Source organism: Rhipicephalus microplus, chromosome 4 (assembly GCF_043290135.1).
Source record: "Rhipicephalus microplus isolate Deutch F79 chromosome 4, USDA_Rmic, whole genome shotgun sequence".
Taxonomy (NCBI): domain Eukaryota; kingdom Metazoa; phylum Arthropoda; class Arachnida; order Ixodida; family Ixodidae; genus Rhipicephalus; species Rhipicephalus microplus.
The window spans coordinates 213,766,244-213,786,016 of NC_134703.1; the positions used below are offsets into that span (position 1 = coordinate 213,766,244).

General features: G+C 45.7%; 1 protein-coding gene across 5 annotated transcripts in view; it reads right to left on the reverse strand.

Moving 5' to 3' along the window:
* LOC119172976 (alpha-mannosidase 2C1) overlaps positions 1-19,773 on the reverse strand; it is a 538,513-nt gene that overhangs the window by 121,960 nt on the left and 396,780 nt on the right. For 4 of the 5 annotated variants that reach the window (XR_012895065.1, XM_075893985.1, XM_075893988.1 and 1 more), the window contains one exon: positions 17,079-17,321. The exons of the other annotated variant lie outside the window; for it this stretch is intronic. Coding sequence is in view for 3 of the 4 variants with exons in the window: in XM_075893985.1 (XP_075750100.1) it covers positions 17,079-17,321 (243 nt within the window). In the remaining variant the exon portion in view is untranslated. The remainder of the gene's footprint in view (positions 1-17,078; positions 17,322-19,773) is intronic. 5 annotated transcript variants of the gene reach the window in all.

Below are 19,773 nucleotides of genomic sequence, written 5' to 3' on the forward strand. Positions count from 1 at the left end.
CACTAATGCCTGCACTAGCACGGGCGAATCAATGTTTACAGTTGGGGATCGAATCACGCGGCGTCCTACCTGAGTATCTCTTCATATTCCTTCGTCCAGCAAAAGACAGAACGGGCTTCCTTTCCGGTTGAGGAGCAATCGATGGCAGGCATTGCAAGTGAAGTGATGCTATCGCATGCGCCCTCCATGCGATAGCGATGAACATGTTTCATCTATATGCTTCAGCGACGTTTCTCACTAGTGCTCGCAAGATTTTATTCGCGGGAACAGCATACAATGTTTCGTAAAAAAGTTGTTGATTTAGACATAATACAGAGCATGACAGCGATGATGAAAGCCTGTAGAGAATGTGCACTCTCACAAGCTTCTTGTAATAAAAAAATATACAAGAACTATCAAAGCGGGCTGGCAATATTTAAGGAGAGCTACGTCGTCTTCCCTGTAAAAAGTTCACTCGTTGATTAAATAAAATATTCCAGAGTGCCTTCCTTTGGTTTTGTTCTCTATTACACTCCACTGCACTCCCTTCATTACAAGTCTTACAGGCTATCGCTTTTTCACATATATTAAACTTTGTTATTTTCGCTTATGTAATTGGAAACTCACAAAATGTAGTGAAAAACGAAGCGAGGAGGAACGGAGGGTGGTGCAAAAGCATGGCTCACAGTATAGAAAACAATTTGCAACTGACATTTCTCGTATATGGACCATTGGAAAGAATGTGCTGTAATCATGTAACATCAATCACTGTTCTGGCGTCGCGAAGAGCACCAAAAGAATGAGAAATGGCAAGAGAGAATTACAGGATCGATTGTGCATCTTCAGAAGCTGTTTTAGGGCTCTTATATAGACAGGGCATTCAAACACGGAAACGAAAGAGAAGTCAAGTCATCTCAAAATTCACTCTGAAAAATTATGGACCATCTCCCCAAAGCAAACCACGATAAGACACGAAGCAGCAACAGTGCGCACGCCATTCGTCGGTCGGCCGGTCGGTTATGACATGTATGTCATGATTCACATTTCATGTTCTTGCTTCTCTTACGGTGATTTGTTCACATGACATATTTCACATGACATTTCAAAACTGGTATGGTATGACATGACTACATGGCGAACATTAGTGACAGACCCTAACATGGAAATCATCTTGATAAAAAGCTGCGACTCGGCCTAGTTGTATAAAATATCATCATCAAACGCCAGAAGAAGAAAAAGAAGGCTGCTGCCTGGAGTGAGCCCATGCTACTTCACTTACTTTAATAAACCGTATTCATTCGAAGGAGACCCTGGTCTCGATCGTCTTAATAATGGTGCCGTGAACCAAAATACTACCTCCTCGCCAGCAAGAAAGGTCAACCTGCCACAGAGCAGCCATCAAGTACAGGACAAGAAGCAACGAAACTAGTTAAGCTACCAAAGCTTGAAATGATCAAGTTCGGCGAAAAAGCTTTGGAGTGGAACCGCTTTTGGGCTCAGTACGAGTTGGCAGTTCACCTGAGACCGAACATGAGCTCAATTACTTGTTAGCATCATTCAATTACTTGTTAGCATCGCTAACCAGAAAAGCAGCAGCTGCTATTGGAGGACTTCAGTACTCGGCAGAGAAAGATCATAACGACGCAATCAAAATACTGCAAAAAACGTTCGGCAATCGCGAACATTCCATTGAGATGCACATGAATGAGCTCTTGAGTTTGGAGAAAGTGAGGTCTGCTCAAGATACCGATAACTTAAATCGGTTAGTACAGAGAGTGCAAGTTAATATATTGGCACTCAAGTCACTAAAAGTGAAAACCGAGAGCTCTGCGCCGATGTTGTTACCAGTTTTAAAAAGAGCAATTCTACCAAAATTATCAGTGCAGTTCAAGTCAAAAGAAGCTACGAGAAACAGCTCAGCTTCAGAAAACAGCGAGCAAAGCAACCCAACAAGAAAAACGTGTGAGGAAAAGCTGGGCAGGCTTATGTTATTCTTAAGAAAGCAAGCAGCCTTTCGTTAAGAAATACAACGTGAACTAGAGAGGATAACTGCAAAAGCAAGAGAGAACGGCCAACAGATGTGCACAACTTCAAGCTTCTATAGCTCAGCGGACAGAATATGCTTATTCTGTAAGCAGAAAACCCCTGCAACCGAAAACTGTCGTAGGAGCATTCCAACGAATGAAAAGGAAGCTATGCTTACCAAAAATAGAGCATGCTTCAGATGCACGCGACCAAACCACACTGCACGCATTTGCAAGGCCCAAGTAAAATGCAAGCAATGCAAGGGACGACATGCCACGTCAGTGTGTAGAACGGTGATGCAGACAGAGCTGGTCTACACAGCGCAAGCCGAAGCGACATCTACACTACACGCAATCAAAAATATCAAGCATAAGTTTGTGCTTTTGCAGACGTCTGTACCATGCGGAGAAGGAGAAACATGTGGCCGACATTGCCGTTTGCTATTAGACAGCGCAAGTCAACATTCATTTATTGAAGCGGGATTAGTGAAAGAAATAGGTGCGAAGGTGTTGCAACAGGAAAGGCTGACGAGCGGTTCATTTCAATGAGACGAAAAGGTCAAGCTAATGAACATGGTGCAAGTTACTCTAGGATCACGAGAAACAAGAACAACAACAGTGATTGAAGCGTTACAAGTCGATGTTATCTTGCACAGTTGTATACCCACTCCAAGTCAGAAACTCTGCGAGAAAACGAAACAGCTAAAGATGCAAATGGCGGATCACAGGACCGAGACGACTGCAACAGATTCTGTAGGACTACTGATCGGCTCAGACTATTGTTGGTAATTCTTTACTGGTAGAACTCGAAGAATTGAGGACAGACTGACGACTGGAGAAATTATACTGGGATGGGTACTGCAAGGGCCATCAGAGCAGAGCAAGACAAACCTAACACATAATCAAGCAGTCACGGTTCTGAAGGTTGAAACTGCGGAGACAGAACTCCAGCAAGAGCTACAAAAGTTGTGGAGCCTGGAGTCAATCGGGATCACAAGAAATAGTTTGGATAACACAGGAAATGAAGTGGTCGAAAAATTCGAGTGCAAGGTTGTACAACAAAGTGGTCGCTATCAAGTCAGCTTGCCATAGAAACAGGACGTAAACTTGGAAAGCAACAAGGAAAATGCGATAAAAAGACTGCAGCAACTGACTAAAAGGCTGCAGAAAAATGAAGACATGCTGTATCACTTTGACAAATCAGAGTATAAGGCATTAGGAGTAGCAGAGGAGGTCCAAGAGCCATCAGAACAGCCAAATGCACTTTGCTACTACATGCCACATCATGCGATCATTAGAGAGGACCGAGCCTCAACAAAGGTTCGAGTAGTGTTTGACGCCTCATCACATTCTCGAAAGGCATGTCTTTACACGATAACCTAGAGGCAGGACCCGATTTGAATTAATGTCACTGCTCATTAATTTCCGAAAATAAAAAGTGGAATTAGTAGAAGATATTGAAAAGGCATTTCTACAAATCTCTATACACTCAGAGGATAGAGATGCAATCAGATTTCTGTGGTGGAAGCATGATGCTAAGGGAAGGTTAGGGGAGATGCAGGTCGAAAAACACGAGTTTTTTTTAAATTACCGATTTTTAATTTTTGCCCGTTTTGATAAGATTAGTATCTCTACTGTTATGAAAAAAAAAAAGTAAAGGTCGAGACTTAACTGGAAATGCTTTAAAAGTGCATCTAAAGAGCACAAGGTGCCTGTTGAATCGTCCAAAGTGTGCACTTTTTGAGCAACTTGCCGCCGATAATGGGCGACCGCTCGCCTTTGTTGATCGCATTAGCCGAAGAATCGAGCCTCACTCTTCAAGCAACAACAGTTTTCCTCGCTGATGCGGCGTGAGAAATAATAAAAAAAAGCACGCTTCTGCGCATTTTGCGAGTGCCACGACTGGCTTATCACGTGGTACGAATCGGGGACTGGCATTGGCCGCTGTGCACCTGTATGCGCTGTGAAGCCTATTTGCGGGGTCCATGTCTTGTCGAGCAGCGCAGCTGAATAATGTTTTTCTCGTGTAATTATCCCCGTTATGAAGGAAAAAAGCAATGCTCGCATGTGAAAGCCCTAGTGCGGCTTTCACTTGCGACCAATGTATCAAAATCAAACCATCTTACGATCAATGCCAAACTTGCGGTCAATGCATCAAAATCAAAACCAATGCAACAAAAGTCATTCACACCCGTCAGCCAGAAAAATCGTGATGCGGCAATGGATGACCTCAGCACCAATCTTGCAAGGTTGAAAGAGCTTGCAGTTCAAGTAACGCTAGCGCAACTTCGAACTAAGTTCTGGATATTGCAGGATAGACAAGCAGTGAAAAGAGTTCTGAATAGGTCTGTCATCTGCAAGAGGCATAACTCCAGACCGATGACTCAAAACATACCTCCACTCCCGGCAGACAGAGTCACCGAAGCAGAACCATTCAAAGTTACAGGAGTTGACTTCACAGGACCTCTTTACGCAAAGGACAAGTACTAGATAGTGAAGCAATATGTACTGATATTCACCTGTGTGGTAACGAAAGGAGTACACTTGGAAGTTACCAATGGTTTGTCATTGCCAAGTTTTCTACAAGCATTCCGACGATTTACAGCTCAACAGGGAATGCCAGCAATAATCTACTCGGACAATGCCAAAACATTTATAAAACCTGACAAAAAAATCAACAGAATGCTCGAAACCATTAAACACGATGTCTTAAAGGATTACTGCAGTGGCCAACAAATTCAGTGGAAAGTGATAGCCGTGTGAGCGCCATGATGGGGAGGATTTTACGAGCGCCTGATAAGAAGCCTGAAGACGTCGATGCGAAAGATAATATCGAAAAGTACAGCTTCGGTAGAGGAGCTATGCACTATTGTAGCAGAAGTTGAAGGAGCACCTTAACAATCGACCGTTGACTTACATGTATGGAGAACCTGATGAGCCAATGCCGCTAACGCCGGCAGACATCATAGGCGGACGGCGACAGCTTCAAGACGAACACACAAGACTGTACAATGGTGACATTGAAGACACATGGCGAATCAGATGCAAACTAGTGCAAGCTTGGTGAAAAAGATGGCATCGAGAATACATTAAGGAAATCTCACAGGGTGACATCGTGTTGGTTGAAGGCAAGGCTCCAAGAATATTTGAGAAAATGTGCCGGATCGAAAAATTCTACCCTAGGCGAGATGAAATAACAAGAGCTTGTCTCCTTCACACAGGGAAAAGAGAACTTCTAAGAAGATCGGTGAACCACATATACCTTATGGGGGGTTGTTTCAAATAGCCCGCGAGAGCCTATCCTGTTTCAACTTGGGCGGGCGGGAGCCTATAAAATATCAGCATCAAACACCAGAAGAAGAAAGAAGACTGCTGCCTAGAGCGAGCGCGTGCTACTTCACTTATTCTAATAAACCGTATTTGTTCAAAGCAGCCCCTAGTCTCGATCGTCTTAATAAGTTGGAACATATCCATCTTGAAATTTTTGCGCAAGCACACAGGGACACAGAAAGGAAGACACAACTCGTCATGGAACACATGCCATGTAAGAACATGACTACAAGCCACAGTCATGGTGCACTCTCGGTCGTTTCTCTAACTTCACATATACCAAATTTGGTATTATGGAATGTGAATGGATGACAAAGGTATATGACAGGTGCAAATGTGATAATCATGACATGCGTGTCATGTAAAAACATGACAATATATCATGCTCATGATGCACTCGCGTCTGTTTCGATTGCTTCACACATACAAAATTTGGTATTACGCGATGTTAAGGGGCTGATGAAGGTAAATGGCATGTCCAAACATGATATAAAAGTGGCAGTGGCTTAGCTCAGCAATGCCAGGATATACGTAGCGTTAGCAAAGGTTCAGCTGATTATTCTTAGCTTTCCAGAGTGTCTAGGATTAGCTTGATTATCATGCTTACTGCTGCTGCAATGACACATGTATATTTATTTTGCCGGGCAACTACTTCGGGACCCTATCAGTTGAGCTTCTCCGCTCTATTGCACCGTTGAGCAGCATTTGCACTCTTCTTCTCCATGGCTATACCACAGTGGCAAACGCCAGTCAGAGGTGCTATCAAGCGGCTCCAGCGCAGTATCAGAGAGCGACTGCACAGGGAAGGCACGCGTCGATGTCCATGTGTCTACCAAGGCTATATCGGCACTCCTCTGGAAAGCGCACACTGGCGGCGGCGAGTGGCGCGTGGCCGCGGCCGAGTGCGAGGGAGGTGCCGGCTCCGGTGCGTGACACCACTGATCGTCTGCGCAGCATATCAAATTGCGCACACACCGGCGGTGAGCCGCGCGTGGCGGCGGCGGAGTATCATTGCGCATGCGCAGACCAGTGCCACACGAAATTGGCTCAGCGAGACCAGTGTAGCTAATGCTAATGCTACAAAACATGACTACACGCTACGCTCACAGTGCGCTTGCGGCCATTTCGCTAGCTTCACATATACCAAATTTGGTATTACAAGACGTGAATGGACAACGAAGGTAAATGAGATGTCCTAACATAAAAATCATAATACGCGTGTCATATAAACATGACAGCATGCTTGCGACCTTTTCGATAGCTGCACATATACCGAATTTGGTATCATGTGACAAGAACATCTAGATGACAAATATAAATGACACGTTCAAACATATTAATGATGACATGAAAGTCATGCATGGCATAATTTACATTTTCCTCATAACATTGTGCTGATTTTAATGTGAAATATCAACCTTCCTCATTTGTGCTTTGCATATCATCGATTGCCACTGTACGTGGGATCTGCCAACTTTTGTTCTCGTTTCTTGTTTTCTCTGTCATACCCCATGCAGGACAAGATTAGACTAAGAGGAGCTTCGCCCCTAAAAAGCAACATTGTACGTGAGAGAAAATCTGAGGTGTTTGCAGTAAAGATATTCCGCTAGCTATCAGGAAAGTAATAGTCTGCGTGCGTTTATGCATGTATGTGAGTGCATGTGTGTGTGTGTGTGTGAGCGTGTGCAGATATCACTGTCGGTTCTGTTTGCTCAGCAAAATGACCAAAAAACTTCGTTAGACAACTTTCAACTTATGCGTCACGACACATGCGTTTTATTAGGAACTTAAATTGACACGCTACCTCTGCCAGATAGACATCCATCTCCGTACAAATCAAGGGGATGCCATCCAGAGGGTCGACTCCATCAAAGTCCTGGGAATGCTGATAGAGTCTACCGGCGCCAACAGCAAATCTATAGCCAAGTTAACTCGGAAAACAGACAGTGCGGTGCACCTCATACGCAGAGTGGCCAACAAAAGAAATGGGATCAAGGAAGACAACCTCATCAGGTTGATGCATGCGTTTGTTCTAAGTCACTTCACATACGAGGCAGCAATGCACAACTGGTCAAGAGCAGAGTCCGAGACACTGAATGTGCTCCTCAGGAAAGTTATCAAGAAGGTCCTGGGCCTACCCATACATACCAGCACCGAGCGTCTGCTTGAGCTTGGCATACACAACACGCTCGAAGAAATAGCAGAAGCCCAAGAGAGAGCACAGTTTGCAAGGTTATCTACTACAAGGTCGGGGAGAATGATCCTGCAGGAGCTGGGCCAAAACCCAATAGCAATCAGACGCAATTACAATGATATCCCTGACAACATCAGGGAGACTATCACGGTATCTCCTAACCGAGAAACATGCATCCAGAACACAACGCCGGAAGAAGAGTAGCGAGGGCCAGGACTATACTTCGTCAAGTCTCAAACAAGGAACGAGGGGTCGTATTTGTTGACGCGGCTTCCTACGCCAATGGGAAAGCGTTTGTGGCAGTGGTAGTCGATGGGGCTGGCCATGTCGTCAACTCAGCGACGGTCAGGACGAAAGACCCAATCATTGCGGAACAAGTGGCCATCGCCTTAGCACTCAAGATGGATAACATTGAAGTGGTCTACAGTGATTCCATGTCAGCACTACGGGCGTTCGCCAAGGGGACGGTCTGTGAACAAACGCTAAAAATACTGCAAGGCAAGAACATAACACATCATCTTCTGAGTTGGTTCCCAGCTCACCTTGAACAAATCAACGATTCCCCTCCCAATCTCAACGAAGCAGCACACGAGGCGGCGCGAGAACTCTCCAACCGCGCCTCCCCGGGGATGCGTTCTAGCGGTGAAGGGGATAACCGGGAAATTCTTACAACATATAACGAGCTCACTAAACATTTCTACCTGTCTAGAAGGATTTTTCCTCCACCTCACAAAAATCTAACCCGGCCCCAAGCACTTACATTAAGGCTTTTGCAAACGCGGATGTACCCTACTTTGAAAATGTTACACATCATGTACCCTGACCTATATCCAAGTAATCTTTGTCCACATTGTGGGGAAATAGCTTCATTAGAACACATGCTCTGGCAGTGCACCAAATTCGCTCATTTATCGCACATCACCTCTGCCAGATGGGAGGCGGCAATCCGCAGCTCATCCTTGGCAGATCAGCTCTGGGCTGTCCACCAAGCCCGCGAGGCGGCTGAGGAGCTTGGCATCTCAGTACCCACGCGGGAGCTGCCCGCAACACAGTGATCTGTGTTTTGGAGGACCAAATAAAAGTTTATCCAATCCAATCCAATACCTCTGCCAGTCTTGCTGTTAGCATGACTCAGATGACTCTGTTTCAGCCTCTGGCAGTGTAAGCAGCATGGTATGGTGGAAAGAACTTCATAGGGTCAACCCATACCACATGCATGTCGGGATTGTCGGTCCAGCCCCATCAGTAAGACATTGCGATATTTTATTAAGCCGCGTGGACGTCAACTCGATGAAGTGCTTATCAGACTGAAAGCGAGCGCACTACCTAAAGCAGTATATTTTGTGCAGCTCATCCCTTACACTGCTGATGCGGGACGCCCATAATGCTATTTCACGTTTTATTAGGCATCTAAGGCTGTCTGAAGCTTTAACCTTAACAAACAGTGTTGTGTCTTAAGTACCGTGCTCGGAAGTGCTCCTGCAATGTTGGAAGATGGTGACGATGAAGCGCTAGAGACATCCAAAAAGAAGAAAATCTGGCCTGATGACATCAAGTCCGGCAAACTAGTTATAGTGCCGTGAGTACAGTGAACGTAAAACAACATGGCTGCATCACAGAAATGACATGTACAATGATTTATGTTCAACGTTTAATTTTTCATGGTCCAAAGAGGCATAGATCAAGCAGCTTGAACAATGACATCTCAATTCGAAACAAGAAATTACTTTTCTGGTGTGATGAGGAACTGACATTAGCACACAGGTACTATTAGTGTCGTGTTGAGAAGCATCCTCCTCTTCACGTGGAGGAGGCCCATCACTGTTAAAGTCAAAGCACTGCCTTTTGTGAAAAGTCACTGTTTTCACGTGCAAGAAATTTGACATACTTTCAGCGGTCGTGTCAGGCACTTCAGATGCAGTTGAACCTTTTGGTCCCCATCGCTTCCAATAAGTCGATAGCAGAGCCAGCCGTTTTCGTATACCTTTCCTGGTTTTTCACTGCACGGTCAGGTATTTTGGGTAGCCCCGGTAAAATTGCAGGCACAGCATTCGAAATCAGTGCAGGTTTTTTTTTTGTGCGTGCAACAGGTCGTTTTCCTTGTATTCTGCATGATATTGCTACGTAGCTGACATATCAGGGGTCACAAGACGACAACGAGGAAGTGGTCGGTCGGTTGTGCATGCTGTCCTCCATCTCAGTTGACGCTATATGCATCAGTTTCAATACAGATTCTAAATAGACACGCCTCGTGTCATTTTTACGTAACATCTTTGTCGTGGACATGGTGTATACTTCTTTGCCTTCATCACGAAGCTCCGCAACGACCGTATCATCATAGGTCCAACCATGTGACAGGTTGAACAACCATCGTCTTCACCACCTGCCCCTTCTGTGACTTCTACATATGTCATTCTACCTCCTGCTCGTGATCCTGGTGTATTTTCCGGTCAGGATGGCATTGACGTCGACAAATGGATCAACCGGTACGGACGGCTCAGGCGAAGCTATAGGTGGGACCTGACTCTTTTGCTTTACTAATGTGCTTTTTTACCTCTATGGCCCACTGCGGGTGTGGTTCGAGACGCACAAAGTGGAGATTACAAGCTGGGACTCCTTTAAAGAAAACGTCCACGACCTTTTTGGCGACACCGTTGGGCAGCAGATCGCAGCGCGGAATCAACTGGCGGCTCATGCACAGACGTCAATGGAGTCGTACGTCGCGTACATTCATGACATCATCGCCCTATGCCACCAGATTGACGAGCACATGAGTGAGTCTGAGAAAGTGGCCCATGTGCTGAAAGGCATACCAGACGATGCCTTTAAGGGGAGATGCAGGTCAAAAAACGCGAGTTTTTTTTTAAATTACTGATTTTTTATTTTCGCCTTTTTTGATAAGATTAGTACCTCTACTGTAATGAAAAAAAAAATAATACAGGTCGAAAGTTAACTGGAAATGCTTTAAAATTATCTAAAGAGCACAAGGTGCCTGTCAAAAGGTCGAAAGTGTGCAGTCTTCGAGCACCTTGCTGCCGATAATGCGCCGCCTGCCGCCATTGTTGATCGCATGAGTCAAAGAGTCGAGCCTCACTCTTCAAATAACAACAGTTTGTCTCGCTGATGCAGTGCAACAAATAATAAAAAGAAGCACTCTTCTGTGCGTTTTTCGAGCGCCGCGACTGGCTTATCACATGGTACGAATCGGGGACCGCCCTTTGGCTGCTGCGCGCCTGTATATCCTTTAAAACCTATTTGCGAGATCCATGTCTTGTCCAGCAGCGCAGCTGAACAATGTTTTTCTCGTTTTATTATCTTCGTTATGAATGAAAAAAAGCATTGCTTGCAAGTGACAGCCGTTGTGCGGCACGCTCTGTAGGAATAGGCTGCGAGCAGCTGGTCCGATTTGCGGCCGTTGTTGGCTTGCAAAAGCCAATGCATCAAAAGTCATTCACACCCGTCAGCCGGAAAGTTCATGATGCGGCAATGGATGACGTCGGCGCCAATCTTGAGAGGTCGAAAGAGCTCGCAGCGCGAGAACTTAGCAGAGACGACATTTCTATTACGTACGACGGTATGTGGCACAAGCATGGCTGCTAAATGGCATGACACTGGACTTAGTTTGGATTTCGCAGTTCTGTCGATTTTCTTCCTAGCTTGCAGTTAGCACAAGGCTCTGCCAGATGGAGCGGAAGTTTGGCAAGCATTTCATGGCCCTGTCTGTGAGCAAAATGTCTGTGAGGAGTCGGCTCGAAAAAGTCGAGAGGGACAAACTCATGGTGCTGGCGTATTTTAGTCGCAGTGGCTACAACAAAAAGAATTGTTCGTTTTGGTGTGCAAATTTCATCTGATTTAATGATATCTTTCATAAATAAAAACTCAATTTCAAATTTAAAACCCATTTTTATCAAAAGACAAGTTTTGCCATTTTTTCCTATGTGCCCCTCCTTTTTCGGGCACTTCTGGTGCTCGGATTTGCATAAAATTTTGCATAAAATTTTTTCCAAAGTATGACAAATACAATTATCTGGTTTAAATTTCAATATTTTATTGTATAATAAAGAAATTGTATGTATACCTTTTCTAGGATAGGAAAAATAAGGACTTTTTACATCTATTATTTTTCACGCGTATTACATACTTTGTATGTGCTTCCTAATTAGGTATTTGCACTCCATACTTTTTTGAAGCATTTGCCCGGTCCCCGCTACACTGACGCCCCTTCGTTCGGTCGCCGCAGCTTCCGCTCCCCGTCGCTGCTACGTCGCCAATCCCACTCTCCGCCACCTCGGCGCTTTTCATCCCCGAGCTTCTCTGGACGACCGCAGCAGAAAAACTAGATATTGAAGCTTATAGAGGTAAAGCTGTAATAGCAATGACGGCCGAAAATCCTCTACTGATGCTTCCCACGCACCACAGCCTGCTTGAAGTACAAGTCGACGATGTTCCTGTGACCGCCCTCATTGACACAGATGCGCACCTGTCTATTATGAGCGCTTCCCTACGCCGCCGCTTACAAAAGATTATGATGCCGTCTATGACGCAAGCAATACGTGTTGTCGATGGCAGTACAGTACCAGTAATCGAAATGTGCACTGCTCGTGTCAGCATTGCTGGTCGTCACGTCGTGGTCCTTTTTGCCGTGCTAGCCTGCTGCCCTCACGACCTCATACTTGGCGTTGATTTCCTTTCGGCACACTCGGCCTTAATTGATTGTTCGTCTGGTACCCTCAGCCTCGATGTTCCAATCTTTACCGACTACTCTGCAAAGCCCACCAGCCGCTTGAGCCTAACCACTTTCGTTCGCCTGCCACCTCGAGCCGTCACGTACGTCTTTGTCATCGGCCCCTCCCGTTCCTGACGATGATTATATCGTTACGCCGATTACTGACGTTCAGCTGACGCGCAGTGTTACTGTGCCCCATACCATCGCGATTGTAGGGGATAACTGTGTGTTCCTTCTGCTCCTAAACTTTAGTTTCACCCCTCAAGTGTTGCCCTGCCAGATGTCTCTAGCCCAGCTAACTGCTGTAACAGAGGACGATATCCGTGTTGTTGCTGTATGTGCTCCTGATCGAAGCGCAGTCTCACGGTCACCCAGCTCAGACGATGCTATTTTTCAAAACATGATTGAATCGGAGCTGTTGCCTTACCAGGCCGACACTCTCTGCCAGGTTTTGGCCTCATACAGTGACATTTTCGACACTGATGATCGTCCCTTGGGCCAGACTAAAATTGTCACTCACCGAATCAACACTGGTGACTCTGCGCCCATTCACCGTAGGCCATACCGCGTGTAAGCATCTGAGCAAGAAGTGATTCAGAAAGAAGTGGCCAAAATGCTTACAAAAGACGTAATCGAACCATCATCGAGCCCTTGGGAATCTCCCGTGGTATTAGTAAACAAGAAAGATGACTCATGGCATTTCTGCGTTGATTATCGCCACCTCAACAAAATTACTAAAAAAGACATGTACCCTCTACCACGCATTGACGATGCCCTCGATTGCCTCCATGGCACCACCTTCTTTTCATCTCTCGACCTCCGATCTGGCTACTGGCAAATTGCTGTAGATAACATAGACCAAGAAAAGACCACCTTTGTTACCCCTGATGGTCTTTACCAACTCAAGGTCATGCCCTTCGGTCTCTACAACACTCCAGCGACGTTCGAGAGAATGATGGACAAGCTCCTACAAAAATTTAAATGGTCGACATGTTTGTGTTACCTGAACGACGTGATCATTTTCTCACCTACCTTTGCAACCCATCTTGAGCGCCTTTTGACCATTCTATCTATATTTCGACGAGCCGGCCTGCAGCTCAATTTCTCCAAGTGCCACTTCGGTCTTCGTTAGATTACCGTGTTGGGTCACCTTGTTGACGCTGCCGGCGTACGACCACACCCGGCGAAAGTACGCACTGTAACAAACTTTCCAGTCCCACGCTCTGTCCATGATGTTCGCAGTTTCGTGGGCCTCTGCTCCTACTTTTGCCGGTTCAAGAAAAACTTTGCGGCGCTCGCACGGCCACTCACCTATCTTTTCAAACACGACGTCCCATTTTGTTGGGGCCCTTCTCAAGCTGATGCCTTCTCTCAGCTAATACCGCTCTAACGACACCTCCTATTCTTGCACATTTCGACCCCGATGCTCTTACAGAAGTGCAAACAGACGCAAGTGGTCATGGAATTGGTGCAGTTTTGGCGCAAATTCAGCGGGGCAACGATCGTGTAATTGCGTATGCAAACCATCTGCTTTCTAAGTCTGAACACAATTATTCTATAACAGAACGGGAATGTCTCGCCCTTGTCTGGGCGGTTTCGAAATTCCGTCCTTACTTGTATGGCCGGCCTTTCCGTGTCATCACAGATCATCACGTGTCGTGTTGGCTTTCTTCTCTGAAGCACCCCACTGGACGACTTGGCCTTTGGGCATTACGCCTACAGGAGTATGCCTACTCGGTTGCTTATAAGTCTGGACGTCTTCATCTGGACTTCGATTGCTTATCCCGCTACCCTGTTGATCAGCCCGACAAATCAGACATCGAGCCTAGCCTCAGCATCATGTCAATGTCCCAGTTTCTTCAGATTGGTGATGAACAACGTCGTGATGCTTCTCTGCGACAACTTATGGACCGTCTCGAATCTGCTCCGAATGACACGTCGCTTCGCATGTACGTCCTCCTGAATGGCACGCTGTACCATAGTAGCCTCCTGCCAGATGGCCCTGAGCTCCTTCTTGTCGTGCCGAAACATTTGCGTTCAACCATGCTGCACGAGCTTCACGATGAACCAACTGGTGGTCATCTGGGTGTATCTCGAACGTACGACCGCGTGCGTTGCTGCTTCTTTTGGCGCGGTCTCGCCCAGTCCGTTCACCCTTACATGTCCTCCTGCGATAAATGCCAACGTGGAAAGCAACCTACTGCGCCCTCGGCTGGATTTCTTCAACCAATCTCCATCCCAATCGCACCTTTCTTCCGTGTTGGTATAGATCTTCTCGGTCCTTTTTCTGAGTCGAAATCAGGCAACAAATGGGTCGCCGTTGCTATAGACTATGCGACTAGGTATGCTATCACTCGAGCACACCCAACCAGCATCGCTACTGACGTTGCATACTTTTTGCTCCACGATGTCATCCTACACCATGGCGCTCCTCGCAAATTAGTCACGGATCGCGGCCGCGCATGTTCGTCCCGTGTAATTGACGATCTTCTGCACTCTTCCTCAACGCAGCACAAGTTGGCCACTTCCTACCATCCCCAAACAAATGGTCTTACTGAACAGCTAAATTGCACCCTCACCGACATGCGACCAGTGCATGTGTCCTCCAACCACCATAACTGAGACCTGGCGCTACCTCACGTTACCTTCGCGTACAACTCTTCGCGCCACGACACCACTGGTTATTCCCCCTTTTATTTGCTTTATGGCCGTGATCCGACAATACCACTCGACACCGTACTTCCAACCACTACAACGCCATTAACCGATTATGCACGCGACGCTATTGCTCGTGCCGACCACGCATGTCAGATCGCCTGCTCTAGACTTTCGGCTTCGCAAGCAACCCAGAAAGCCATCTACGACTGCCGGCATGTTGACAATTGCTCCTCACCCGGTTCTCTCGTTCTTCTGTGGTGCCCAGTTCGTTGAGTTGGCTTATCAGAGAAGTTGTTGTCTCGCTACATGGGTCTTTACCGTATCATCCGCCAGATAACCGACATCCCCTATGAGATCATTCCTGCATCTGAGACCACAAGCCTGCCTGCAACCACACCCAGTGATGTTGTGCACGTCAGCAGGCTAAAACCTTACCACCTGCCTACTGAAGACCGTAGTTAATGTGCACCGAGACGGCGCTTTTATCACCGGGGCGGGGGGGGGGTAATGCTACGTAGCTGACATATCAGGGGTAAGAAGACGACAGCGAGGAAGTGGTCTGTCGGTTGTGCGTGCTGTCCTCCATCTTAGTCGATGCTATATGCATCAGTTTCAATATAAATTGTAAATAGACACGCCCCGTGTCATTTTTACGTAACAATATGTAGCAGAGATCGCTTCTTCCAGCAAATGCTTCGTGCACACATGGTCAGTAGGCTGCAATGCTTTGTCAGAATTGCCCGTAGTCACTTATTGAAGCACTCTGGTACATGCGGAGCCTTGAAAAGCCACACATGCTCAGTATAGGCGTCTGACACCCCGACTTGCAATTCAGGACAAAACACCACTTACTCATTTCTTGGTGCAACCATAGACAAGGTCGCTCACACCTATTCGGAGTCATATGCAGCATCAAGATACGTGTGCACTGATTAACAACGTGCAACTCAGCGAAAAAATTGCACTGGAAATGCTCACAGACACAAGGCAAAGATGTCCTAAAATTGTTCCTGCATTTAAGAAATATGATAAGGTTTTCGTTTCCAACTAACACCTTATTACAATACTGCCTGTACTCAGCAAAGTTATAGAGGAGCGCTTTGAAAAATGTTTAATGAATTACTTAACAAAACTTAATATTCTTTGTGCCACACAGTCTGGCCTTCGTGCAGGCTACTCTATCACCTTCTCGCTTCTTTCATTCATGGATAAGAATAAATACTACATTGACGCAGGTAATTATGCTGGAGCAGTGTTTATTGATGTTCGATTCAATCATTCATAAAATTTTAATTACTAAATTAAACATGGCTAGTGTGGTAGGGTCTGCATCAACATCCATCCACAAAAATAGCTGTGCAACCTCTGGAACGGGCCTGTTTCCCCTGAATGTAGCTACACATTAGCCACTTACACTCGCCCAACGAATAATCGCGGCCGGCCAGAGAAAAGACATGATGCGTTTCTTTTTAGTCGGGCAGAGGTGTTCAATAACTCCAATACGCCACGAGTAGGCTACTTTAGCCAAAGTTCGGCGTTCAATCGGTCGTGCTTTTCTGGCACTGAAATCACTTTCTGCAATTCTGCTCTAGCCGTTAACTATACTACAGCTTCTACAAGCATTTATGGGCTCATGAGTTTGTTTAATAATTAATGATGAATGTTAGTTGTTGGGATGTAGATGTATTACTATGGACGCTTCCACCTTAAGGGGTGCTGTAGCTGTCAAACGCCAACGAACAGTGTTCAAGCTCTCTGATATAAATGTACAGTAAACGACTTCTGTGAGGACATGTCTTGCTTTCGTATTTTACCGATTCCTATGACGGAGGGATCAACCAAGTTTTTTATGTGTATGTATGTATGTATGTATGTATGTATGTATGTATGTATGTATGTATGTATGTATGTATGTATGTATGTATGTATGTATGTACGTACGTACGTACGTATGTATGTATGTATGTATGTATGTATGTATGTATGTATATACATTCTACAATGCACGGCATTTTGTTTCCTTTTGTTGTTGTTACTGTACGGTTTTAACTGCACAATACATACAACACTTCAGTTGAGTGTGTATGTGCCCCCTCCTGCTTGAACTTCTAAGCAGGCCTCTCATACTATTTAAGTAAAACAAAATAATAAAATGGTCACGACCTACCAGCCAGGACAGGCACCTTGTGGGAAGAGATGCCTCGGAGCACTTTGTAGCCAGCAGATGGAGCTACAATTGACACCAGTGTACCACAATCAGTCTCCTGCATGGCGTTGTCATCTACACCTTCGATCCAGCAGCGCTTGGAGAGTTCTTCCCGGTTCCAGGGCACCAAGACAATTTCTGACCGACTCCACGACAAAGTGTTCACGAACACCAGGTCGCCGCTGTTGTGGTCATCACATGTGCCTGTGCGATAATGCGAGCATTATGTACCATTACGATTCAACAATAAAGTGGTTATGAAACACACAGCGCAAGTAACGAGGCTGATTGATTGATATGTGGGGTTCAACGTCCCAAACCACCATATGATTATCAGAGACGCCGCAGTGGAGAGTTGCGAAAGTGTCGACCACCTGTGGTTTTTTAACATGCACCCAAATCTGAGCACACAGGCCTATGAAAATTTCCCCCCCGTTGCAAGTAACGAGAGGGACACAGAAAGCGAACACACACACGCGCACATGGAGGGCTGGTTGACACCAATTCCAAGTACACAAGTGAGACTTACTACAATAGAGGGAGCTTGGGCTTGTTGGTGAACCACTATGAAATATGTATCCTCGCCGTTACTTGTGCTGTGCGTTTCATGTGTCCCCACTAAAAAACCAAAGCTCGCTCCAAAGGAGAGTGGCTTCAGGAAGAAGCTACTGCCGTGCGAAATTTCCAAGCTAACGGGTAGTCAAAGCTTAGTGTTACCAGAGTCTAGAGCAACTTTCTACTGCTCACGAAACTTCCGGCCAAGTTTGGTGTAGGGATTGCGGCCTGGTGCAGGGGCGCCTCTGCAAACAGGGAGGCTGACTTCCGTGTCGACGGAGAACGTATTTTTGGAGAAACGACAGCGCAGTGTTTTTGCACAAATCAAACTTGCCTTCATCTCATTTTGAAAAGGGGCAATGCAACAACACGAGGAAAGAAAGACAAAGAGACAAAGAGCGCTGACTAACAACTGATCTCCTATTGCCGTCACCTGTGCATATATATGTGCCACAAAAAAGGGGGAGAGACACGCGACTGTGTCTAATTTAGAAGCAAGTTAACTAAGCTATTTTCAACTAGTAAAAGAAAAATAGGAAACTGAAAAATGATAAAAAACAATAAAGATACTTTAAGGAACTCACGCATGCGTGATGAGTGCGAAACACCAGTCCATGACGAACACGAGCATAAAGGCTCAGGATCGACAATCAAACAAAACCTCTAAAATACATATATTCAGCGTCAGACAAAGATATGGAAGGACTGCTCATGCATTTGTCACCTGCTTAACAAATGAAAAATGCCTAGACAATCTCACGCTCTAACTTATCCCTCAGCATCATTAAGGGGAGATGCAAGTCAAAAAACGAGTTTTTTTCAAAATTATTGATTTTTTATTTTTGCCTGTTTTGATAAGATTAGTACCTCTACTGTTATGAAAAAAATAATACAGGTCGAAACTTGACTAGAAATACTTCAAAAATGCATCTAAAGAGCACAAGGTGCCTGTTAAAGGGTCGAAAGTGTGGAGCCTTCGAGCACCTTGCCGCCGATAATGCACCGCCGCTCGCCATTGTTGATCGCATGAGTCGAAGCGTCGAGCCTCACTCTTCAAATAACAACAGTTTCTATCACTGAGGAAGCGTGAGAAATATTAAAAAGAAGCACACTTCTGTGTGTTTTTCGAGCGCCGCGACTAGCTTATCACATGGAACGAATCTGGGACCGCCATTGGCCGCTGTGCGCCTGTATGTGCTGTGAAACTTATTTGCGGGGTCCATGTCTTGTCGAGCAGCGCAGCTGAACAATGCTTTTCTCGCATAATTATCTTCGTTATGAATGAAAAAAGGCATTACTCACAAGTGAAAGTCGTTGTGCTGCATGCTCTGTAGGAATCGGCTACGAGGAGCAGGTCCGATTTGCGGCAGTTAATTTGTTGGCTTGCAAAAGCCAATGTGTCAAAAGTTATTCACACCCGTCGGCCGGAAAGTTCATGATGCGGCAACGAATGATGTCAGGGCCAATCTTGCGAGATCGAAAGAGCTCGCAGTGAGAGAACTTAGCAGGGACGGCATTGCCATTATGTACGACAGTATGTGGCACAAACATGGCTGAAAAATGGCATGACACTGGACTTAGTTTGGATTTCGCAGTCCTGTCGAACTTCTTCCTAGCTTGCAGTTGGCACAAGGCTCTGCCAGATGAAGCGGAAGTTTGGCAAGCCTTTCATGACCCTGTCTGTGAGCGAAATGTCTGTGAGGAGTCGGCTCGAAGAAGCTGAGAGGGACAAACTCATGGAGAGGGACAAACTCATGAATATTAAAAAAAAAGTGTCTTTGAGTAGCATCTCCCCTTAAACTGTGTGCTGCGAAAGTCAGGCGAGCAACTGCAACGCCTGCGATGGTCAGCCAGAAGACCACTAGTCGTATTACGTACATTATGGTCATGCTCCTTCGCCCTTTCACTAAAACACCTGCCTGTCGGTCGTTGGTTGCCGTATTCAAGATAAGCTGCAAGTACCGCAATTTGTCAAAATCTTTTGACATGCTGATGACTTTTTAGTAATTTTGAATGATGTTACGGACCTTGACATCGTCACTGATAATGTTTTGCATGTCTTTCAGAGTGAAATTCAAGGCCTCGAATTTATGCATAAAAT